This window comes from Tachyglossus aculeatus, chromosome 3, assembly GCF_015852505.1.
Source record: "Tachyglossus aculeatus isolate mTacAcu1 chromosome 3, mTacAcu1.pri, whole genome shotgun sequence".
Lineage (NCBI taxonomy): Eukaryota > Metazoa > Chordata > Mammalia > Monotremata > Tachyglossidae > Tachyglossus > Tachyglossus aculeatus.
Window position 1 is genome coordinate 35,101,358 of NC_052068.1, and position 26,080 is coordinate 35,127,437.

The 26,080-nt window shown below is 48.3% G+C and overlaps 2 protein-coding genes across 6 annotated transcripts in view; one reads left to right on the top strand and one right to left on the bottom strand.

Annotated features, from left to right (window-relative positions):
- Positions 1-8,936: 8,936 nt before the first annotated feature.
- On the bottom strand, positions 8,937-19,260 carry LOC119925262 (extensin-like). Its single transcript, XM_038743364.1, has 12 exons — positions 19,240-19,260; positions 18,337-18,516; positions 11,345-11,499; positions 11,021-11,216; positions 10,665-10,934; positions 10,316-10,558; positions 10,113-10,223; positions 9,885-10,002; positions 9,598-9,790; positions 9,439-9,546; positions 9,271-9,396; positions 8,937-9,228 (listed from the first exon to the last, which is right to left on the bottom strand). The coding sequence occupies exons 1-12, from the start codon at positions 19,258-19,260 to the stop codon at positions 8,937-8,939; spliced, it is 2,013 nt and encodes a 670-aa protein (XP_038599292.1).
- CSGALNACT2 (chondroitin sulfate N-acetylgalactosaminyltransferase 2) overlaps positions 11,748-26,080 on the top strand; it is a 40,238-nt gene continuing 25,905 nt past the window's right edge. For 3 of the 5 annotated variants that reach the window (XM_038744182.1, XM_038744178.1, XM_038744183.1), the window contains exon 1: positions 11,748-11,841. The gene's annotated coding sequence lies outside the window, so the exon portion shown is untranslated. Of the gene's footprint in view, positions 11,842-20,876; positions 20,946-26,080 lie in introns of all 5 variants that reach the window. The other 2 variants (XM_038744181.1, XM_038744179.1) reach the window with 1 other exon arrangement.

Here is a 26,080-nt window from a genome sequence, read left to right on the forward strand (position 1 = left end):
CTCTCCTCCTCCCCATCCCCCCCACCCTACCTCCTTCCCCTCCCCACAGCACCTGTATATGTGTTCGTACAGATTTATTACTCTATTTATTTTACTTGTACATATTTGCCATCCTATTTATTTCGTTAATGATGTGCATCTAGCTTTAATTCTATTTGTTCTGACGACTTGACGCCTGTCCACATGTTTTGTTGAAAGTCTCCCCCTTCTAGACTGTGACCCTGTTATTGGGTAGGGACCCTCTTTATATGTTGCCAACTTGTACTTCCCAAGCGCTTAGTCCAGTGCTCTGCACACAGTAAGCGCTCAATAAATACCATTGAATGAAAGAATGAACCTCCAGTGGTTGCCCGTCCACCTCTATATCAGACAGAAAAACTCCTTTAGCATCAGCTTTAAAGCACTCAATCACCTTGCCCCCTCTTACTTTACCTTGCTGCTTTCAAGCTACAACTCAACCCTCCCACTTCTCGACTCTCATGCCAACCCACTCACTGTACCTCCATCATCAATCGTATTTATTGAGCGCTTACTGTGTGCAGAGCACTGTACTAAGCGCTTGGGAAGTACAAATTGGCAACATATAGAGACAGTCCCTACCCAACAGTGGGCTCACAGTCTCCTCCATCTCACCACCGACCCCTCGCCCACATCCCGCCTCTGGCCTGGAATGTCCTCTCTCTCCATATCAATCCTACCCCCACCTTCAAAGTCTTATCGGAGGCACATCTCCCCCACCATGCCTTCCCTGACTAGTCCCTCATTTCCTCTTCTCCCATTCCTTCTGCATCACCCTTACACTTGGATTTACACCCGTTACTCACCTCTCCCTCAGCTCCACAGCACTTATGTACATATTCTTGATTTATTCCTTTTCATTAATGTACATATCCATGATTTATTCCTTTTTATTAATGTCTCTCTCCCCCTCTAGACTGTAAGCTGGTGTAGGGCAGGGAAAACATCCACCAACTGTTCTGTTGTACAAAGCACAGGGTTCTGCGCACAATAAGCACTCAATAAATACGATGGATTGACTAATGTTTCCAATTAACCTCAGTTTCCCATGCCCACCGATCACACACCCGCTCTGCAACACACACACATACTTCCCCACCACCTGTGCTAGTTTCAAAAGAAGGCAACTGTTGTAAACTAAAAATTGATGTGCTGACGAGCTGAAACAGGATGTATATTTAGACTCCCAAGTGCTAGTCCTCATAACTCAAAACACCTCGAATTGAAGACTACCCTTGGCTGTCTCTCTTGTGCTAGTCCTCATAACTCAAAACACCTCGAATTGAAGACTACCCTTGGCTGTCTCTCTTGTTTGATGACACTGTCGAGGACTATGGGTGTGACTGAAATATCATCCGTTGCGTTGGACCCTTGAAAATATAATATATCTCGCCTGGCCCCTTGCTCTTTGGGAGTGTTGTACCATGTTCCTAAGTAGGGTCACTCTGATACGCTCTTCTGTGGCACTGCTCTCTCTCAACAAAAGACATCATCATGGTAATAATAATGATAAATGTGCTGCAGCCATACGGAGAGAAGGTGTGATCTTTGGCCAGGGAACTAAATATCAGTCAATCAATGGCATTTATTTATTTTACTTGTACATATCTATTCTATTTATTTTATTTTGTTAATATGTTTGGTTTTGTTCTCCGTCTCCCCCTTCTAGACTGTGAGCCCACTGTTGGGTAGGGACCGTCTCTGTATGTTGCCAACTTGTACTTCCCAAGCGCTTAGTACAGTGCTCTGCACACAGTAAGTACTCAATAAATATGATTGATTGATTTATTAAGTGCTTGCAGTTTGCACTGTACTTAGCTCTTGGGAGAGTATAATAATAATAATAATAATAATAATAATAATAATAATAGTGATGGCATTTGTTAAGTGCTTGCTATGTGCAAAGCACTGTTCGAAGTGCTGGGGGGGATACAAGGTGATGAGGTTGTCCCAGGTGGGGCTCACAGTCTTAATCCCCATTTTACAGTTAAGGTAACTGAGGCTCAAAGAAGTTAAGCGACTTGTCCAAAGTCACACAGCTGACAAGTGGCGGAGCCAGGATTAGAACCCATGACTTCCGACTCCCAAGCCCGTGCTCTTTCCACTGAGCCACGCTAATATATATAGTATCATAGTACAGTATATATACTATTATTGTATATTATTACATAGTATAATATGATAATGTTCCCCCTCTCCATCCCCACGCCTTACCTCCTTCCCTTCCTCACAGCACCTGTATATATGTATATATGTTTGTACGTACTTATTACTCTATTTATTTATTTTACTTGTACATATTTATTCTATTTATTTTATTTTGTTAATATGTTTTGTTTTGTTCTCTGTCTCCCCCTTCTAGACTGTCAGCCCACTGTTGGGTAGGGACCGTCTCTATATGTTGCCAACTTGTACTTCCCAAGCGCTTAGTACAGTGCTCTGCACACAGTAAGCACTCAGTAAATATGATTGATTGATTGATTGATAGTATAGTATATATACTATTATAGTATATTATTACATAGTATATGATAATGTTCCACCTCTCCATTCCCCCGCCTTACCTCCTTCCCTTCCCCATGGCACCTGTATATATGTATATATGTTTGTACGTATTTATTACTCTGTTTATTTTACTTGTACATATTTATTCTATTTATTTTATTTTGTTGATATGTTTTGTTTTGTTCTCTGTCTCCCCCTTCTAGACTGTGAGCCCACTGTTGGGTAGGGACCATCTCTATATGTTGCCAACTTGTACTGTACTGTACTGTACTTGCACTGTACTTGCACTGAGTACAGTGCTCTGCACGTAGTAAACGCTCAATAAATACGATTGAATGAATGAATGAATACGCATGATCCGTGCCCACAAGGAGCTTACAGTCTCTGCGGGGTTGGGGGAGAATGACATTAAAATAAATCACAGGTAGGGCATATATCTCTAAGACCCCTCTGAACTGTGGACACGACAGCTGTGCCATCATCCAATTTTCATCAGCCATGGTTGAAAATGGCCCTCAGGTTAATTTTAATAAACACTGGGAGTTTTTTCCAATTTCTTGTCCCATTTAAGGAATGGTAAAAAAAGACAAAAAAAAAAAAAAGACAACAGTTTTGAAAAGCTCAATTAAAAGAAGAATTCCTACGAAATACAAAAGAAAAAGGGAATCAAAATGAGAATGATTGACAGAAACGCTCCTCTGCCGCTAACCTCCTCACTGTACCTTGTTCTTGCCCGTCCCCCCGTCGACCTCCGGCCCCCGTCCTTCCCCTGGCCTGGAATGCCCTCCCTCCACACATCCGCCAAGCTAGCTCTCTTCCCCCTTGAAAGCCCAACTGAAATTTATTTATTTTACTTGTGCATATCTATTCTATTTATTTTATTTTGTTAGTATGTTTGGTTTTGTTCTCTGTCTCCCTCTTTTAGACCGTGATCCCACTGTTGGGTAGGGACTGTCTCTATATGTTGCCAACTTGTACTTCCCAAGCGCTTAGTACAGTGCTCTGCACACAGTAAGCGCTCAATAAATACGATTGATGATGATGATGATGAGAGCTCATCTCCTCCAAGAGGCCGTCCCAGACTGAGCCCCCTTTTTCCTCTCCTCCTCCCCACCCCCCCGCCCTGTCTTCTTCCCCTCCCCACAGCACTTGTATATGTATTTGTACAGATTTATTACTCTATTTTACTTGTACATATTTACTATTCTATTTATTTTGTTACTGATGTGCATCTAGCTTTAATTCTATTTGTTCTGACGACCTTGACGCCTGTCCACCTGTTTTGTTTTGTTGTCTGTCTCCCCCTTCTAGACTGTGAGCCCGTTGGTGGGTAGGGACCGTCTCTACACGTTGCCGACTTGTACTTCCCAAGCGCTTAGTACAGTGCTCTGCACACAGTAAGCACTCAATAAATATGATTGAATGAATGAATATATTTTTTTTTTATAAAGGCCAACTGAGAGTTGCCCTCAGGCAGCCCCCGTGGTCGCCGACCAGGCCTAGGAATTGGAAATGTGGCCAACCCGTTGAAGGGTCCAGTCCTGGTGTCTGAGGAGCGGCCTTTTGGGACAAGGGACATATTTGGGCTAGTGGGCCCAGTCAGCGGGCCGGGGGCCATGAGAGAGCCAGGGCCGGGCTTGGCTTCGACGGCTCGGGGGGCTGCAGGCCTAAATGGAGTCAGGCCGGCCGGCCCCTGTCACCCTGAGCCAAGCTGGGCCTTGTTCCCATTCATTCAATCATTCATTCATTCATTCAATCGTATTTATTGAGCACTTACTGTGCGCAGAGCACTGTACTAAGCGCTTGGGAAGTACAAGTTGGCAACATATAGGGACGGTCCCTACCCAGCAGTGGGCTCACAGTCTAGAAGGGGGAGACGGAGAACAAAACAAAACATATTAACAAAATAAAATAGAATACATATGTACAAATAAAATACATAGAGTAATAAATATATACAAACATATGTACATATATACAGGTGCTGTGGGGAGGGGAAGGAGGTAAGGCGGGGGGGATGGAGAGGGGGAGGAGGGGGAGAGGAAGGGGGGGCTCAGTGTGGGAAGGCCTCCTGGAGGAGGTGAGCTCTCAGTAGGGCCTTGAAGGGAGGAAGAGAGCTAGCTGGGTGGGTGGGCAGAGGGAGGCCATTCCAGGCCCGGGGGAGGACGTGGGCCGGGGGTCGACGGCGGGACAGGTGAGAGCGAGGCACGGCGAGGAGATTAGCGGCAGAGGAGTGGAGGGTGCGGGCTGGGCTGGAGAAGGAGAGATGGGAGGTGAGGTAGGAGGGGGCGAGGGGATGGACAGCCTTGAAGCCCAGGGTGACGAGTTTCTGCCTGATGCGCAGATTGATTGGTAGCCACTGGAGATTTTTGAGGAGGGGAGTAACATGCCCAGAGCGTTTCTGGACAAAGACAATCCGGGCAGCGCCGTGAAGTATGGATTGAAGTGGGGAGAGACAGGAGGATGGGAGATCGGAGAGGAGGCCGATGCAGTAGTCCAGACGGGATAGGATGAGAGCTTGAACGAGCAGGGTAGCGGTTTGGATGGAGAGCAAAGGGCGGATCTTGGCGATGTTGCGGAGGTGAGACCGGCAGGTTTTGGTGACGGCTTGGATGTGAGGGGTGAACGAGAGAGCGGAGTCGAGGATGACACCAAGGTTGCGGGCTTGTGAGACGGGAAGGATGGTAGTGCCGTCTACAGTGATGGGAAAGTCAGGGAGAGGGCAGGGTTTGGGAGGGAAGACAAGGAGTTCAGTCTTGGACATCTTGGACATCTCGCCCATCCCGCTGTCAACCCCTGGCCCACGCTCCTCAAATCTGCCAAACAATCACTCTTGCCCCTTCCAAAGCCCTACTACTACTACTACTACTACTACTACTACTACTAATGGCACTTATTAAGCGCTTACTATGTGCAAAGCACTGTTCTAAGCACTGGGGAGGTTACAAGGTGAACAGGTTGTCCCACAGGGGGCTCACAGTCTTAATCCACATTTTACAGATGAGGGAACTGAGGCACAGAGATGTTAAGTGACTTGTCCAAAGTCACAAGTCCCTTAACTGAAGGCTCACCTGTTCCAGGAGGCCTTCTCAGACTAAGCCCCCTTTGCTCTACCCCCCTCCCCGCCCCACAGCATGTGTATATATACACGTACAAATCTGTAATTCTATTTATTTATATTAATGATGTGTATATATCTATCATTCTATTTATTTAGATTGATGCTATTGATGTCTGTTTACTTGTTTTGATAGCTGTTTCCCCCCTTCTAGACTGTGAGCCCTTTGGAGGCAGGGATTGTCTCTCTCGGTTGCGGAAGTGTACTTTCCAAGCTCTGCACACAGTCAGCGCTCAATAAATATGACTGAATGGATGAATTGTACTTTCCCAGCGCTTAGTGCAGTGCTCTGCACACAGTGAGTGCTCAGTAAATACACCTGAATGAACAAATGGTACTTTCCAAGCGCTTGGTGCAGTGCTCTCCACCCAGTCAGCGCTCAATAAATACGCTTGAATGAATGAATGAATTGCACTTTCCAAGCACTTAGTGGAAAGAGTGCGGGCTTGGGAGTCCTAGTACAGTGCTCAAGCGCTTAGTACAGTGCTTTGCACACAGTAAGCGCTCAATAAATACGATTGAATGAATGAATGAATGAATCAGAGGTTATGGGTTCTAATCCTGCCTCCCCCACTTGTTAGCAGTGTGACTTTGGGCAGGTCACTTCACTACTCTGTGCCTCAGTTAACTCACCTGGAAAATGGGGATTAAAACTGTGAGCCCCACGTGGGACAACTTAATCATCTTGTATCCCCCCGCAGTGTTTAGAACAGTGCTTTGCACATAGTAAGCACTTAACAAATGCCATCATTATTATTATTATTATTATTGCAGTGATCTGCACCCAGTCGGCGCTCAGTAAATACGCTTGAATGACTGAAGTGTACTTTCCCAGCACTTAGTGCAGTGCTCTGCACCCCGCGTGGCTCAGTGGAAAGAGCCCAGGCTTGGGAGTCAGAGATCATGGGTTCAAATCCCGGCTCAGCCGCTTGTCAGCTGTGAGACTTAGGGCAGGTCACTTAACTTCTCTGTGCCTCAGTTCCCTCATCTGGAAAATGGGGATGAAGACTGTGAGCCCCACCCCACATGGGACAACCTGATCACCTTGTAACCTCCCCAGCGCTTAGAACAGTGTTTGGCACATAGTAAGCGCTTATCTCGACTCTGCCACTTGGCTGCTGTGTGACTTTGGGCCAGTCACTTCACTTGCCTGTGCCTCAGTTCCCTCATCTGGAAAATGGGGGTGAAGACTGTGAATCCCCCGTGGGAGAACCCGATCACCTTGTATCTTCCCCAGCGCTTTGAACAGTGCCTTGCACTGAGAAGCAGTGTGGCTCAGTGGGAAGAGCCGGGGCTTTGGAGTCAGAGGTCATGGGTTCGAATCCCAGCTCCGCCACTTGTCAGCTGTGTGACTTTGGGCAAGTCGCTTGACTTCTCTGTGCCTCAGTTACCTCATCTGTAAAATGGGGATTAAGCCTGTGAGCTCCACGTGGGACAACTTGATTACCTTGTATCTACCTATCCGTGTCAATTCACTTCTCGGTGCCTCCATTTCTTCAACATGGGAAGCAGCTAGAGCATAGGCTTGGGTGTCAGAGGTCATGGGTTCTAATCCCGACTCCGCCACTTGTCTGCTGTGTGACCCTGGGCAAGTCACTTCTATTTCTCTGGGCCTCAGTCGCCTCATCTGTACCGTAGGGATTGAGACTGTGAGCCCCAGGTGGGACAGGGTCTGTGTTTAACCCAAATAGCTCGTATCCACCTAAGCGCTTAGTACAGTGCCTGGCACTTAATAACCACTTAACATTCATTCATTCATTCATTCAATCATATTTATTGAGCGCTTACTGTGTGCAGAGCACTGTACTAAGCACTTGGGAAGTCCAAGTTGGCAACATATACAGACGGTCCCTACCCAACAGTGGGCTCACAGTCTAGAAGGGGAAGACAGACAACAAAACAAAACATGTGGACATTCATTCAATCCTATTTATTGAGCGCTTACTGTGTGCAGAGCACTGGACTAAGTGCTTGGTAAGTCCAAGTTGGCAACATCTAGAGATGGTCCCTACCCAACAGCGGGCTCACAGTCTAGAAGGGGGAGACAGACGACAAAACAAAACATGTGGACATTCATTCATTCATTCAATCCTATTTATTGAGCGCTTACTGTGTGCAGAGCACTGGACTAAGCGCTTGGGAAGTCCAAGTTGGCAACATCTAGAGACGGTCCCTACCCAACAGCGGGCTTACAGTCTAGAAGGGGGAGACAGATGACAAAACAAAACATGTGGACATTCATTCAATCAATCATATTTATTCATTCATTCAATCCTATTTATTTCAATCATATTTATTCATTCATTCAATCCTATTTATTGAGCACTTACTGTGTGCAGATTAACAAATTAACAAATTCCCCCTCCCCATCCCCCCTGCCTTACCTCCTTCCCTTCCCCACAGCACCTGTATATATATATGTATATATGTTTGTACGTACTTATTACTCTGTACATATTTATTCTATTTCTTTTATTTTGTTAATATGTTTTGTTTTGTTGTCTGTCTCCCCGTTCTAGACTGTGAGCCCATTGTTGGTTAGGGACCGTCTCTAGATGTTGCCAACTTGGACTTCCCAAGCGCTTAGTACAGTGCTCTGCACACAGTAAGCATTCAATAAATACGATTGAATGAATGAATGAATGAATGAATACCTCAGTGCTTAGAACAGGGCTTTGCACATAGTAAGCGCCCACCGCTAGGGCGGCGCCCGCGAGGGGGACCGCGGCCCACCGCTAGGGCGGCGCCCGCGAGCAGGGCGAAGCGTCTACCGCTAGGGCGGCGCCCGCGAGCAGGGTGAAGCGTCTACCGCTAGGGCGGCGCCCGCGAGCGGGGCGACGTGTCCACCGCTAGGGCGGCGCCCGCGAGGATGGCGGTGCCCACGAGGGGGTTAATAATGATGGCATTTATTAAGCACTTACTATGTGCAAAGCACTGTTCTAAGCCCTGGGGAGGTTACAAGGTCATCAGTTTGTCCCATGGGGGGGGCTCACAGTCTCAATCCCCATTTTACAGATGAGGGAACTGAGGCCCAGAGAAGTGAAGTGACTTGCCCAAAGTCACACAGCTGACAAGTGGCAGACTCCGGATTTGAACCCATGACCTCTGACTCCAAAGCCCGGGCTCTTTTCCACTGAGCCACGCTGCTTCTCTGCTTCTCACTGCTTCTCAACCCCCACGAGGGGGTTGGTGTGTCCACCGCTAGGGCGGCGCCCGCGAGGGGGGCGGTGCCCGTCATCTGGGCAGCGCGTCCGCCGCTAGGGCGGCGCCAACGAGGGGGTCGGCGTGTCCACCGCTAGGGCGGCGCTCGCGAGGGGGTCGATGCCGGCGAGGGGTGCGGCGCGCCCACCGCTAGGGCGGCGCCCGCGAGGTGTGCGGTGCCCGCCAGTGGGGCGGCGTGTCCACCGCTAGGGCGGCGCCCGCGAGGGGGGCGGTGTGTCCACCGCCAGGGCGGCGCTCGCGAGGGGGTTGGTGTGTCCACCGTTAGGGCGGCGCCCGCGAGGGGTGCGGTGCCCGCCAGGTGGGCGGCGTGTCCACCGCTAGGGCGGCGCTCGCGAGGGGGTCGATGCCTGCGAGGGGGTCGATGCCTGCGAGGGGGGCGGCGTGTCCACCGCTAGGGCGGCGCCCACGAGGGGGTTGGTGTGTCCACCGCTAGGGCGGCGCCCGCGAGGGGGGCGGTGCCCGCCAGGTGGGCGGCGTGTCCACCGCTAGGGCGGCGCTCGCGAGGGGGTCGATGCCTCCGAGGGGGTCGATGCCTGCGAGGGGGGCGGCGTGTCCACCGCTAGGGCGGCGCCCACGAGGGGGTTGGTGTGTCCACCGCTAGGGCGGCGCCCGCGAGGGGGGCGGTGCCCGCCAGGTGGGCGGCGTGTCCACCGCTAGGGCGGCGCTCGCGAGGGGGTCGATGCCTGCAAGGGGTACGGCACGCCCGCCGCTAGGGCGGCGCCCGCGAGGGGTGCCGTGCCCGCCAGTGGGGCAGCGTGTCCACCGCTAGGGCGGCGCCCGCGAGCGGGGCGGTGTGTTCACCGCTAGGGCGGCGCCCGTGAGGGGTGCGGTGCCGTCCAGGGGGGCGGCGTGTTGTCCGCCAGGGCGGCGCCCACGAGGGGGCCAGCGTGTCCACCCCTAGGGCGGCGCTCGCGAGGGGGTCGATGCCTGCGAGGGGGGCGGCGTGTCCACCGCTAGGGCGGCTCCCACGAGGGGGTTGGTGTGTCCACCGCTAGGGCGGCGCCCGCGAGGGGGGCGGTGCCCGCCAGGTGGGCGGCGTGTCCACCGCTAGGGCGGCGCTCGCGAGGGGGTCGATGCCTGCAAGGGGGCCGGTGCCCTCGAGGGGGGCGCTGCCCGCCAGTGGGGCGGCGTGACCACCGCTAGGGCGGCGCCCGTGAGGGGTGAGGTGCCCGCCAGGGGGCCGGCGTGTCTACCGCTAGGGCTGCGCTCGCGAGGGGGTCGATGCCTGGGAGGGGTGCGGCGCGCTTACCGCTAGGGCGGCGCTCGCGAGGGGGTCGATGCCTGCGAGTACGGCGCGCCCACCGCTAGGGCGGCGCCCGCGAGGGGTGCGGTGCCCGCCAGTGGGGCCGCGTGTCCACCGCTAGGGCGGCGCCCGCGAGCGGGGCGGTGTGTCCACCGCTAGGGCGGCGCCCGCGAGGGGGGTGGTGCCCGCCAGTGGGGCGGCGTGGTCACCGCTAGGGCGGCGCCCACGAGGGGGTTGGTGTGTCCACCAATAGGGCGGCACCCGCGAGGGGGTTGGTGTGTCCACCAATAGGGCGGCGCCCCCGAGTGGGGTGGTGCCCGCCAGGTGGGCGGTGTGTCCACCGCTAGGGCGGCGCTCGCGAGGGGGTCGATGCCTGGGAGGGGTGCGGCGCACTTACCGCTAGGGCGGCGCTCGCGAGGGGGTCGATGCCTGCGAGTACGGCGCGCCCACCGCTAGGGCGGCGCCCGCGAGGGGTGCGGTGCCCGCCAGTGGGGCCGCGTGTCCACCGCTAGGGCGGCGCCCGCGAGCGGGGCGGTGTGTCCACCGCTAGGGCGGCGCCCGCGAGGGGGGTGGTGCCCGCCAGTGGGGCGGCGTGGTCACCGCTAGGGCGGCGCCCACGAGGGGGTTGGCGCGCCTACCGCTAGGGCGGCGCCCGCGAGGGGGTTGGTGTGTCCACCAATAGGGCGGCGCCCCCGAGTGGGGCGGTGCCCGCCAGGTGGGCGGTGTGTCCACCGCTAGGGCGGCGCTCGCGAGGTGGTTGGTGTGTGCACCGTTAGGGCGGCGCCCGCGAGGGGTGCGGTGCCCGCCAGGTGGGCGGCGTGTCCACCGCTAGGGCGGCGCTCGTGAGGGGGTCGATGCCTGCGAGGGGGGCGGCGCCCGCCAGTGGGGCGGTGAGTCCACCGCTAGGGGGGCGCCAACGAGGGGGTTGGTGTGTCCACCGCTAGGGCGGCGCCCGCGAGGGGGGCGGTTCCATTGAGGGGGATGGCGCGCCTACCGCTAGGGCGGCGCCCGCGAGGCGGGCGACAAGCCCACCGCGAGGGCGGCGGCCGCGAAGGGGTCTGCGTGCCCACGGCTAGGGCGGCGCCCGCGAGGGGGTCGGCGTGTCCACCGCTAGTGCGGCGCCCGCGAGGGGGTCAGCGTGCCCACCATTAGGGCGGCGCCCGCGAGGGGGGCGGCAAGCCCACCGCTAGGGCGGCGCCCGCGAGAGGGGCGGTGCCCGCGAGGGGGGCGGCCTGTACACCGTTAGGGCGGCGCCCGCGAGGGGGGCCGTTCCCGCTTGGGGGATGGCGCGCCTACCGCTAGGGCGGCGCCCGCGATGGGGGTCGGCGTGCCCGCCGCTAGGGCGGCGCCCGCGACGGGGGGCAGTGCCCGGAGGGGGCCGGCGCGTCCACTGCTAGCGCGGCGCCCTCGAGGGGGGGCGTCTCGCCCACCGCTAGGGCGGCGCCCGCGAGCCGGTTGGGAGGGGGCGTGCGCGCGCGCGCGCGGGAGGGGGAGGCGGGGGGCGCCGTGCGCGCGCGCGCCGGGTTTCCTCGCGCACACCGGAAGTGTCCGTTAGTCGTCGAGCCGAGCGGCTGAGGGGAAGGGCGGAGGCGGGAGGAGGAGGAGGCGGAGGAGAAGAGCGAAAAGAAAAAGAAGAGGAAAAGAAGGAAAAAGAGAAGAAAAGGCGGCGGAGATTGGGGAGCCGACATCGCCCCAACCCGGGATCCGCCGGACATTCTCCTCAGCCGCTCCTGAGGTAGACGCCTGTCGCGATACCACCCCCCCCACCCCCCCCCACTCGCCTCAGTCATTCATTCATTCATTCATTCATTCAATCGTATTGATCGAGCGCTCACCGTGTGCAGAGCACTGTGCTAAGCGCTTGGGGAGTCAGTCCATCATCATCATCATCAATCGTATTTATTGAGCGCTTACTATGTGCAGAGCACCGTACTAAGCGCTTGGGAAGGACAAGTTGGCAACATTCATTCATTCATTCAATCGTACGTATTGAGCGCCTACTATGTGCAGAGCACTGTACTAAGCGCTTGGGAAGTACAAATTGGCAACATTCATTCATTCATTCAATCATCATCATCGTCAATCGTATTCATTGAGCGCTTACTGTGTGCAGAGCACTGGACTAAGCGCTTGGGAAGGACAAATTGGCAACATTCATTCACTCAATCGTATTGATTGAGCGCTCACCGTGTGCAGAGCACTGTGCTAAGCGCTTGGGGAGTCCATCATCATCATCATCAATCGTATTTATTGAGCGCTTACTATGTGCAGAGCACTGTACTAAGCGCTTGGGAAGTACAGATTGGCAACATTCATTCATTCATGCATTCAATCGTATTGATTGAGCGCTCACCGTGTGCAGAGCACTGTACTAAGCGCTTCGGGAGTCCATCATCATCATCATCAATCGTATTTATTGAGCGCTTACTACGTGCAAAGCACCGTACTAAGCGCTTGGGAAGTACAAATTGGCAACATTCATTCATTCATTCATTCAATCGTATTGATTGAGCGCTTACCGTGTGCAGAGCACTGTACTTGGCGCTTGGGAAGTACAAATTGGCAACATTCATTCATTCATTCAATCATCATCATCGTCAATCGTATTTATTGAGCGCTTACTATGTGCACAGCACTGGACTAAGCGCTTGGGAAGGACAAATTGGCAACATTCATTCATTCATGCATTCAATCGTATTGATTGAGCGCTTACCGTGTGCAGAGCACTGTACTAAGCACTTGGGGAGTCAGTTCATCATCGTCATCAATCGTATTTATTGAGCGCTTACTATGTGCAGAGCACTGTACTAAGCGCTTGGGAAGGACAGATTGGCAGCATTCATTCATTCATTCATTCATTCAATCGTATGTATTGAGCGCTTACTATGTGCAGAGCACTGTACTAAGCGCTTGGGGAGTCAGTCCATCATCATCATCAGTCGTATTGAGCGCTTACTATGTGCAGAGCGCTGTACTAAGCGCTTGGGAAGGACAAGTTGGCAACATTCATTCATTCATTCAATCGTATTGATCGAGCGCTCACCGTGTGCAGAGCACTGTGCTAAACGCTTGGGGAGTCAGTCCATCATCATCATCATCATCAGTCGTATTTATTGAGCGCTTACTATGTGCAGAGCGCTGTACTAAGCGCTTGGGAAGGACAAATTGGCAACATTCATTCATTCATTCAATCGTATGTATTGAGCGCTTACTATGTGCAGAGCACTGGACTAAGCGCTTGGGAAGTACAAGTTGGCAACATTCATTCATTGATTCAATCGTATTGATCGAGCGCTTACCGTGTGCAGAGCACTGTACTAAGCGCTCGGGGAGTCAGTCCATCATCATCATCATCATCAATCGTATTTATTGAGCGCTTACTATGTGCAGAGCACTGGACTAAGCGCTTGGGAAGGACAAATTGGCAACATTCATTCATTCATTCAATCGTATTGATTGAGCGCTCACCGTGTGCAGAGCACTGTGCTAAGCGCTTGGGGAGTCAGTCCATCATCATCATCATCAGCAATCGTATTTAATGAGCACTTACTATGTGCAGAGCACTGGACTAAGCGCTTGGGAAGTACAAACTGGCAACATTCAAGGCCCTGCTGAGAGCTCACCTCCTCCAGGAGGCCTTCCCAGACTGAGCCCCCTCCTTCGTCTCCCCCTCGTCCCCCTCTCCATCCCCCCCATCTTACCTCCTTCCCTTCCCCACAGCACCTGTATATATGTATATATGGTTGTACAGATTTATTACTCTATTTATTTATTTTACTTGTACATATCTATTCTATTTATTTTAATTTGTTAGTATGTTTGGTTTTGTTCTCTGTCTCCCCCTTTTAGACTGTGAGCCCACTGCTGGGTAGGGACTGTCTCTATATGTTGCCAATTTGTACTTCCCAAGCGCTTAGTACAGTTCTCTGCACATAGTAAGCGCTCAATAAATACAATTGATGATGATGATGATTCATTCATTCAATCGTATTGAGCGTTTACCGTCTGCAGAGCACTGTGCTAAGCGCTTGGGGAGTCAGTCCATCATCATCATCATCAATCGTATTTATTGAGCGCTTGCTATGTGCAGAGCACTGTACTAAGCGCTTGGGAAGTACAGATTGGCAGCATTCATTCATTCAATCGTATTGATCGAGCGCTTACCGTGTGCGGAGCACTGTACTAAGCGCTTGGGGAGTCAGTCCATCATCATCATCATCAATCGTATTTATTGAGCACTTGCTATGTGCAGAGCACCGGACTAAGCACTTGGGAAGTACAAATTGGCAACATTCATTCATTCATTCAATCGTATTGATCGAGCGCTCACCGTGTGCAGAGCACTGTACTAAGCGCTTGGGGAGTCAGTCCATCATCATCATCATCAATCGTATTTATTGAGCGCTTACTATGTGCAGAGCACTGGACTAAGCGCTTGGGAAGGACAAATTGTCAACATTCATTCAATCGTATTGATCGAGCGCTTACCGTGTGCAGAGCGCTGTATTAAGCGCTTGGGGAGTCAGTCCATCATCATCATCATCATGATCATCAATCGTATTGAGTGCTTACTATGTGCAGAGCACTGGACTAAGCGCTTGGGAAGGACAAGTTGGCAACATTCATTCATTCAATAGTATTGATTGAGCGCTCACCGTGTGCAGAGCACTGTGCTAAGCGCTTGGGGAGTCAGTCCATCATCATCATCAATCGTATTTATTGAGCGCTTACTATGTGCAGAGCACTGTACTAAGCGCTTGGGAAGTACAAGGTGGCAACATTCATTCATTCAATCGTATTGATCGAGCGCTTACCGTGTGCAGAGCACTGTACTAAGCGCTTGGGGAGTCCATCATCATCATCATGAATCGTATTTATTGAGCGCTTACTATGTGCAGAGCACTGGACTAAGCGCTTGGGAAGTACAAATTGGCAATATTCATTCATTCATTCATTCATTCATTCGTATTGATCGAGCGCTTACTGTGTGCAGAGCACTGTGCTATGCGCTCGGAGAGTCAGTCCGTCATCATCATGAATCGTATTTATTGAGCGCTTACTATGTGCAGAGCACTGGACTAAGCGCTTGGGAAGTACAAATTGGCAATATTCATTCATTCATTCATTCATTCGTATTGATCGAGCGCTTACTGTGTGCAGAGCACTGTGCTATGCGCTCGGAGAGTCAGTCCGTCATCATCATGAATCGTATTTATTGAGCGCTTACTATGTGCAGAGCACTGTACTAAGCGCTTGGGAAGTACAAATTGGCAACATTCATTCATTCATTCAATCGTATTGATCGAGCGCTTACCGGGTGCAGAGCACTGGACTAAGCGCTTGGGAACGACAAGTCGTCAACATCTACAGACGGTCCCTACCCAACAGTGGGCTCACAGTCTAGAAGGGGGAGACAGACAACAAAACAAAACATATTAACAAAATAAAAGAAATAGAATAGTATATATTGAGCGCTTATTGTGTGCAGAGCACTGCATTAAGCGCTTGGAAAGTATAAATTGGCAACACAGAGATGGTCCCTACCCAACAGCAGGCTCACAGTCAATCAACCAATCGTATTTATAGAGCGCTTACTGTGTGCAGAGCACACAGATACTATCCTATTTCTTTTATTTTGTTAATATGTTTTGTTTTGTTGCCTGTCTCCCCTTTCTAGACTGTGAGCCCGCTGTTGGATAGGGACCACCTATATGTTGCCAATTTATACTTTCCAAGCGCTTAATACAGTGCTCTGCATACAGTAAGCGCTCAATAAATACTATTCTGTTTATTTTATGTTGTTAATATGTGTTGTTTTGTTGTCTGTCTCCCCCTTGGAGACTGTAAGCCCACTGTTGGGTAGGGACCGTCTCTAGATGTTGCCGACTTGTACTTCCCAAGCGCTTAGTGCAGTGCTCTGCACACAGTAAGCGCTCAATAAATACTGTTCTGTTTATTTTATGTTGTTAATATGTGTTGTTTTGTTGTCTGTCTCCCCCTTCTAGACTGTGAGCCCGCCGTTGGGTAGGGACCGTCTCTCTACGTTGCCGACTTGTACTTCCCAAGCGCTTAGTACAGTGCTCTGCACACAGCAAGCGCTCAGTAAATACGATTGAATGAATGAATAATAATAATAATAATAATTATAATGGCATTTGTTAAGCGCTTACTATGTGCAAAGCACTGTTCTAATTGCTGGGGGGGGGTTACAATGGGATCAGGTTGTCACACGGGGGCTCACAGTCTTCATCCCCATTTGACAGATGAGGGAACTGAGGCCCAGGGAAGTGACTTGCCCAAGGTCATACAGCAGACAAGTGGCAGAGTCAGGATAATTGCTTACTACTACTACTAATAATAATAATGATGGCATTTATTAAGCGCTTACTTTGTGCCAAGCACTGTTCTAAGCACTGAGGAGGTTACAAGGTGATGAGGTTGTCCCATTGGGGGCTCACAGTCTTCATCCCCATTTGACAGATGAGATAACTGAAGCACAGAGAAGTGAAGTGACTTGCCCAAAGTCACACAGCTGACAGTTGGCGGAGCCGGGATTTGAGCCCATGACCTCTGAGTCCAAAGCCCAAGCTCTTTCCACTGAGTCAAGCTGCTTCTCAGTAGTAATAATGTCGGTATTTGTTAATAGTGATGATGGTATTTGTTAAGCGCTCACTATGTACCGAGCACTGTTCTAAGCGCTGGGGGAGATACAAGGTGATCAGGTTGTCCCACGGGGGAGGGCTCACAGTCTTCATCCCCGTTTTACAGATGAGGGAACTGAGGCCCAGAGAAGTGGAGTGACTTGCCCAAAGTCACACAACTGACAAGTGGCAAAGCTGGAATTAGAACCTGTGACCTCTGACTCCCAAGCCTGGGCTCTTTCCACTAAGCCATGCTGCTTACAAATACCATTATTATTATAATTATTATTAATAATATATTAATAATTATGATAAATAATTATTAATAATATTAATTACTACTAATAATAATGGTGATAAGGAATAATAATTTGCCTCAGGTGGCCCTGCCAACCCAGATAACCACCTTGCACCTGCTTCTGTCCTGCCCCAAACCCAAGGGGACCGGACTAGGGACGGACGAGCTGTCTATTATGGGTTCTCAGGTGCATTAAGACGGACAGAGGACACTACTCATGGTGATGATGGCATTTGATAAGCGCTTACTACAGGCCAGGCTCCATATTAAGTGCCGGGGTGGATTCAAGCAAATCGGGTTGGATGCAGTCCTGGTACCCCCTGGTCCCCTCATTCATTCACTCATTCAATCGTATTGAGCGCTTACTTTGTGCAGAGCACTGTACTAAGCGCTTGGGAAGTACAAGTTGGCAACATAGTGGAAAAAGTCTGGGCTTTGGAGTCAGGGGTCGTGGGTTCAAATCCCGACTCCACCACTGGGCAGCCGTGTGACTTCGGGCAAGTCACTTCACTTCTCTGGGCCTCAGTTACCCCTCGCCATCTCAATCCCCATTCGACAGATGAGGGAACTGAGGCCCAGTGAAGTGACATGTCCAAGGTCACAGAGCATCATCATCATCAATTGTATTTATTGAGCGCTTACTATGTGCAGAGCACTGTACTAAGTGCTTGGGAAGTACAAATTGGCAACATATAGAGACAGTCCCTACCCAACAGTGGGCTCACAGTCTAAAAGGGGGAGACAGAGAACAAAACCAAACATACTAATAAAATAAATAGAATAGATATGTACAAGTAGAATAAATAAATAGAGTAATAAATATGTAGAAACATATATACAGGTGCTGTGGGGAAGGGAAGGAGGTAAGATGGGGGGATGGAGGGGGGACGAGGGGGAGAGGAAGGAAGGGGCTCAGTCTGGGAGCAGACAAGTGGCAGAGGTGGGATAATAATAACTGTGGCATTTGTTAAGCGCTTACTATGGGCCAAGCACTGTTTTAAGTGCTGAATTAAAACCCATGACCTTCCCACTCCCATTCATCAAGCGCTTACTACTGCTAAGCACTGGGGTGGAGACAAGCAGTTTGGGTTGGATGCGGTCCCTGTCCCATGGAGGGCTCACAGTCTCGCTCCCCATTCTACAGATGAGGGAACTGAGGTTCAGAGAAGGGAAGTGTCTTGCCCAGGGTCACACAGCAGGCAAGTGACAGAGCTGGGATTAGAACCCATGACCTAATGACTGCCAGGACCGTGGTCTAGGCACTATGCCATGACAGATGCAGTCCCTTTACAAGAAAAAGACAGTGGGTGCTGGGGGCCATGTTCAAGAGAAGCTGCTTTGGGTCGATTTCTTGCACAAAAGAAGTTTTACCTGCAGTGGTGGTGGCGAGGGGCATGATGATGGCTTTGCTCTTCGAGGCTCCAGGCTGTTCTAAAGAGCCACAGCTTTTCTTAATTTTTAAAGCGATCCGCTGTTAGTTCGCCCAAAGGACGGATCATTTGCGGCGTGGAGTTAATTCTGGGCTCTACCCATTGCATCTTTCTCCTCCCTTGTCCTTTTCTTCACCACATCTTCCAGTGTCCTACCGTTATTTTCTATTACTATTATTATTGCATCCTTTCTACTTAACATAATGCAGGCATTCAGTCGTATTTATTGAGCACTTACTGCGTGCATTTGTTTGTTTTTTGGGTGGTCCAGGGTATTTGCAAAACCTCCAACACCAATCAATCAATCAATCGTATTTATTGAGCGCTTACTGTGTGCAGAGCACTGTACTAAGCGCTTGGGAAGTACAAAGTTGGCAACATATAGAGACAGTCCCTACCCAACAGTGGGTTCACAGTCTAAAAGGGGGAGACAGAGAATAAAACCAAACATACTAGCAAAATAAATAGAATAGATATGTACAAGTAAAATGAATAAATAAATAAATAGAGTGATAAATATGTACAAACATATATACATATATACAGGTGCTGTGGGGAAGAGAAGGAGGTAAGGTGGGGGGATGGAGAGGGGGAGGAGGGGGAGAGGAAGGAAGGGGCTCAGTCTGGGAAGGCCACCACATTTCAAAAGAATCGATGATCGTTCTATCCTGTGTTTTCACCATCCAACTTTCAGATCCATACATTGTCCCTGGAAACACCGTAGAATCGACAATTTGTATTTTTTTTTTTTTGGCAGTTGTTACATCAGCACATTTCATATTCATAGAGTCGCTATAAATCGGAAACGACTCTACAGCAGTTGATAATCATGATAATACCGTGTGCAAAGCACTGTACCGAGTGCTTGGGAGAGTACAATATAACAACAGACACATTCCTGCCCATAACGAGCTTACAGTCTGGAGGCACAGCACTGTCCCCAAGCTGGGCATGACTAGGGGACTAGTAGAAGTCAGCTCATCAGAATTGAATGTGGTTCTGATGACTTTGAGTCGTGGGAGGCGGGAAGACAACTCTCGATCTCGCCTGTCTCACTGCCAACCCCTAGCCCACATCCTGCCTCTGGCCTGGAACGCCCTCCCTCCTCAAATCCGACAGACGATTACTCTCTCCACCTTCAAAGCCTTATTATTGAAGGCACATTTCCTCCAAGAGGCCTTCCCAGACTAAGCCCCACTTTTCCTCATCTCCCATTCCCTTCTGCGTCACCTTGACTTGCTCCCTTTGCTCTCCTCCAAGCCCCACAGCACTTATGGACAGGTCTGTAATTTTATCTGGACTGTCAGCTTGTTCAGGGCAGGGAATGTCACTGTTCATTGTTGTTTTGTACCGTACCGTGCACATAGTAAGCGCTCAATGCCTATGATTGAATGAATGAACTCACCCCTCTGAAGGATTTTCGACTTTTACTGACTTCAGTAAAGAAACGTAGTTTTGAGGAAAAAGGAAAGCAGTCTTCCAGAAATGGCAGGATAAGAATTTGATACGAAGCCAGCCCCAGGAGTAAAGCTTTTTAAAATAAGTACTTTTGCTTCTATTAATATATTTGACTGAATTTTTTAAATGGTATTTGTTCTACGCTCTCTGTGTGTCGAACACTGTTTGGGGTAGGTAAACATTAAACAGGCCGGACACAATCCCTGTCCCGCATGGAGCTCACAGTCTAAGTAGGATGGAGAGCAGGTCTTTAATCCCCATTTTACAGTTTAGGAAACTGAGGCACAGAGAATTTAAGTGACATACTCAAGGTCATGCAGCAAGCAGTTGACGGGCAGAAATAGAACTCAAGTCCTTCTGACTCCGAGGCCCATGCTCTTCTCAAGGGTAAACCTTTAGGCAATTCTTGGGGAACTCTTGTAGTATTATTGCATTTAACTAGCAAAACACATTTATTTTCTGACAGACCTTTGTTTTGACTTAATAGTATACCCATAATGTTGTGTTTTTAAACAGCTCATTTTTAATGGAGAAATATTTCAGTTTTATCAGTACGGTATTTTAACAAATAGTCATATTTATGATTGGAAGGAAGGCAGAGTTGCTACAAAGAGAGATGTAGGGTGAAGACATTCATTTTATATTAGGAAAATCAGGTGTAGAATTAAGATGTTTTGACAGGCATTGGCAAAAATTCCTGCCAGTAATATGTGACAGTGTAATGTTTAATAACACTTAAGGCAGACGGAATGTTAAAAAAAAAATTCTGAGGATTCCATGACAGGTAACTGGAACTAAGAAGTACTTAAGAAGATGAAGAGCTTAATTGACGATCTAAGTATTTTTGTCTAGCTCCTAGTGGGCCCTTTTTAATACTTGTAATACTTCCCTGCTTCCTAGGAAGAATTTATAAGACTATGTTGCATTCTCTGTGCTCTTCCAGAGCTCTTGAGGTTGCAACAAAGCACTTCCAGGAGTGGCAAAGTGAAAGCAAGTCCTTCCATCACAAGAGGTAGGTGCAAATCTGTTTCTACCAGAAAATTTTTCATTTGGGGGCAGCCTCCCACTCCTTCATCCTGCAAGGCTCCTCCATTTAGCTTTTTAAGCAGCCGTCAGAGGGAGGGAGAGGCCCACATTGTTGGCTGGCTTGTTCAAGAGTTAAGCACTTTATTAAGCACTTACTATGTGCTAGGCACTGTACCAAGAGCTGGAGTAGATAAAAATAATGATCAGGTTGGACACAGTCCATGCCCCTTGTGGGGCTCACAGTCTCAATCCCCCTTTTACAGTCGCGGTAACTGAGGCATAGAGAAGTAAAATGACTTGTGCAGGGTCACACAGCACAAGTGGTGGAACTGGGATTAGGACCCAGAAGCTTTGAATTTAGACCGGTGGTTTTTCCGATAGCCACACTGCTTCTCAGAGTCTTCAAGTAAGCTCCTTATAAATTCCAGACATATTGGGGCACTGGCTCTGACTGCCTCAATTTTCTGTCTAGGCAGCTTATATATTTTGCTAGTGTCTACTGCTGTGTACATATATGGACATCCCAAATATTAGAGTCAAGGAAAGCTGGAAACTAGCTAGAGCAGGATCTGGTCTACAGAGCATTTGGCTTAGGGTGAGCCTAACAAAAAAAAAAAATATGAACCAGAGTAGCACTGCAGTTAATCATGAAGTTGTGTTGAGAAAATGGTTCATAAAGAAGTGTCTAACCAGAAGTTCTTTAAGGTTAGACACCTTATCTTAATAATTGGGGTATTTGTCAAGTGCTATGTGCCAAACACTGTACTAAGTACTGTGGTGTATTGAACATAATCAGGTAACTGTTCTCAGTTACCGATTTTTTTTTTTTAGTGGCTGGCTTTCATTGAAAATGATGGATTTTGTGGCTAATAACATGGCCTATTTTAGCCATGTTATTAGCCACAAAATCCATCATTTTCAATGAAAGCCAGCAAGCTATCTTGGTCCAGCACTCAGAATGAACTAGCTGGGGTTAATAGTAGGTGGAACTGACTGAGGCCTAGTTTGAGGCAAATTGGAAAGAGGAGTTGAAAAGCTCACATTTTTGCCCATGCTTTGCCCTGACTTTGATAGTCTTAAAAAGTAATTTTCTGGGTGATTGTCCACAACCACAGCCTTAAACAGTACTAAAAGTGAATTAAGAGCTCATGGAAATATTTATTAATCATCCATTTTCAGTCCCAGATGAGAAAAACATTTAAACTGCACTTGAGTTGGGTTCTAGTGGTGTTACGACATAGCAGTATGAAGTAACTCTGCTACCTTTAACTTCTGTAACTTCACATTTTTTTCTAAGGTTCCTTAATGGTTTTATTATAGATCCCCCAAACTCCATTTGCCTTTGAAGAAAGATCAAAGTGAAAGATAAGCTTGATGTTCTAAAACACAATTCTAGCTATACTGTCTGTTATAGGACATTACCTGGAAAACTAAAAATGGCAGATTCACACACTTAAATTCTACTAGAGAAACAGCGTGGCTCAGTGGAAAGAGCGCGGGCTTTGGAGCCAGAGGTCATGGGTTTGAATCCCGGCTCCGCCACATGTCTGCTGTGTGACCTTGGGAAAGTCACTTAACTTCTCTGAGCCTCAGTTCACTCATCTGTAAAACGGGGATTAAGACTGTGAGCCCCACGTGGGACAACCTGATCACCTGTATCCCCCCAGCGCTTAGAACAGTGCTTTGCACATAGTAAGTGCTTAACAAATGCCATTATTATTATTACTAGCTACAGCTAGCCCCCTTGACAACAAAATTACTCATCCACTTTGGGGGAACTCAGCCTGGCTTTTTGGGTTGTGCAGCAAAGTTGCTGTCTTCAAAGGCCCCTTGATTATTTGAGTTTGGGAGCTTCTGTAAGCTACAATGCGGGACCTATGAGGTTTGCATGATTTCATACCTTAAATCAAGCAGTTGTATTTATTGAGCTATTGAGTCTTTATTGGGTGTAGACCACTGTGCTAACTGCTTGGGAGAGTGTAGTACCAACCCAGTTGGTAGACACGGTCCCTGCCCACAAGGGTCTTAGAGGCAAGACTCCACAGCCTTCCTCTCCTTCCCCCACCCAAATCTTGTCAATCAATCAATCAATCAATCGTATTTATTGAGCGCTTACTGTGTGCAGAGCACTGTACTAAGCTTTGGGAAGTACAAGTTGGCAACATCTAGAGACAGTCCCTACCCAACAGTGGGCTCACAGTCTCAAAGGGGGAGACAGAGAACAAAACCGAACATACTAACAAAATAAAATAAATAGATTAGATATGTACAAGTAAAATAAATAAATAAATAGAGTCCTACGTGGGGTTCACAGGCTTCATCCCCATTTTCCAGATGAGGTAACTGAGGCCCAGAGAAGTGAAGTGGCTTGCCCAAAGTCACCCAGCTGACAAGTGGCGGGGCCGGGATTTGAACCCATGACCTCTGACTCCAGAGCCCGGGCTCTTTCCACTGAGCCACGCTGCTTCTCGAGCCACTATGTCAGAGGGAACCGCCTGGGGCCTGCTAAGTGTAGTGAGCTCTCCCCAGCGCTTAGTACAGTGCTCCGCACCCGGGTCGCTCAGTACGACCACCCCACTGTCTGTACTGCTACAACTATCTATATCTATAGATCCTGCTACCAAATAACTGGAGCCACCTAGAAACTGCTGTAAATAAATTACTTGGAGTATGGGTCATTTATCTTCTCACATAAGATTAGATGATCATGCTCCTCTTGATAACCGACCCAGTATTACAAAAGTCAAAACGAGAGATATTTGGAAGAATTGGGTTTAAAAAGCTCTTCTCTTTGTTTCCTGGAGTCAGCCTTCTGTTTTCAAGATGAGATATAAAACATATCTATTGGCTGAGTTATTGGCCTATCAAGCACCAACCTGGTTCGTGTTGTTTCTAACTGTGTCTCCTATAACCTAAAACAACTCTTTAAATCTCTTTTATATCCAAAACTTAAATTCTGAAACTCTGAACCTCTACTAAAATAAAATTAGATAGATTTACTAGCAAATCATTCCATTTTTGATCATCATCAATCGTATTTATTGAGCGCTTACTGTGTGCAGAGCACTGTACCAAGCGCTTGGGAAGTACAAATTGGCAACATATAGAGACAGTCCCTACCCAACAGTGGGCTCACAGTCTAAAAGGGGGAGACAAAACCAAACATACTAACAAAATAAAATAAATAGAATAGATATGTACAAGTAAAATAAATAAATAAATAAATACAGTAATAAATATGTACAAACATATATACATTCCATTTTTGATCTGCATGTCAGATTTGTTTCACAAAAGTTTAGTATTACATCTGGACTCTAATGGTTTTGGAGTCACATACAGCTGTAATCAATCTTATAGGCACGCACGTAAGATATTTACTATAATATGGATGACCTTTAGAGTGGTTTGGTATTTTATCCTATCAAAATACCTGAGATGCATTGTAACTTGCAAGGTTTAGAAAGAACAGGAGGAATGTGTTTTGTTACATTTTCTCCCCCTTCTTACGTGTGTGTGTGTGTGTGTGTGTGTGTGTGTGTGTGTGTGCGCGCACGTGCGAATATTTAATAGACATGAAACATCTCCCACCACCATCCAGTTTTCCATCAGTGCAGGGGTTGCATTCTTGCAAAACCCCGCATTAAGAAAAACTCATGCCATAATGCTCACCTGTTCTTATGCTGCATGCATGTGAACAAGCAATTTCTTTCAACACTGTGGTTCGCTTTGCAGGGGCTCCTACATTAGTTGCGGACCTCCTAATGACCTAAAAACCGTTTAGCCAATATATGTAGTGAAAGCATGAGTTGGAACCGAGTATATTTCAACATTTTCACTTGACATAATTCAGGGTTTTTTTTCCAGTAAGCTTTCTTGCATCAGTATGGATTTTAATGACCTTTCTCTGTTTTGCTTTTTTCAAATTAGTATTTTAAGATAAATTTTGCCGCAAAAGAAAATGAAATTACAGTTAATTAAGCCTCTGAATGTGTAGTGCTGTAAAATACGAGTGGGAACCAGTGATTAAACATGTTCTGTCATTTAACGCAGTTGTAAAATTCAGTGTGCCTTTGATTCATGTGCATATCTCTTATGTTTAATATACATATTGTTAACATATACTCTAATAATTATTCTCTATATTGAATAAAATGCGTTCATTCCCATGGCATTTTGGGTTACTACTAATTGTTAAATCTACATCTTGATAGTGTAGTATGAGATTTCAAAGAGTAGTATGCAATTCAATAAAATTTCTCTTTTCTTGACTTTGGGTAACTTCCTGTGGGGGAGTAGGCTTGTGATTTTATGAACAGTGCTATAAATCTGAGGGAAAGTTCAAGGAGTTTGTATTTATAACCATATATATTCAAAGAGCATAATCTTGAGGCGACTTTGAAAGAATGCAGATTACTTCATTTTGGGCCTATCTTAAATATTTTGTCATCACCTTAACTGGTCAGCATCTAAAAACTAGTGAAACCATGTAGTAGCCTAATCTTTCGTAGTACTTAGTACTTCCAAATGATGCTAGGTGATAAAGCAATGAGCAGTACACTATAAGAAAGTAAGTTAAGCATTTGGGGAAGTGTATTAACTCCTAGAGGCTCCTTGGGCGATATATGGTGCATAATGCGAGAAGCTAAGTTTAGTGGGGCTTATTTTGTTTTAACCTTGGGAACACACTCTGTAAAAGATTTCCATTGTATTATGCTCCAAGGAAATTAGAAGCTGCAGTCAAATAGGTAATTGTGTTAGTGGCCCTGGACCTGGATACTTGGAACTCATATATTTTAAAGGATCCCTTTGTTGAAGATCTTCTGCCTTGTTTTCCATAGGCTCTTCTCCAAAGTTGTGGAAAGCGTTAGAAGAGACCTCGCTTATGAACGTTGTGGGTAAATACATGGAAATCAATCAATCAGTGGTATTTATTGAGTGCTTATTTTGTGCAGAGCACTGTATTAAGGACTTGGGAAAGTACAGTGTAAGAGTTGGTAGATGCGATCCTGCACACAGAGAGCTTATAACTTAAAGGGGGAGACAGAAACTAAAGTAGATTAGAGTATAAAAAATTTGCATAAATATTGTGGGGCTGGGGTATCAAAGTGCTTAAAGGAT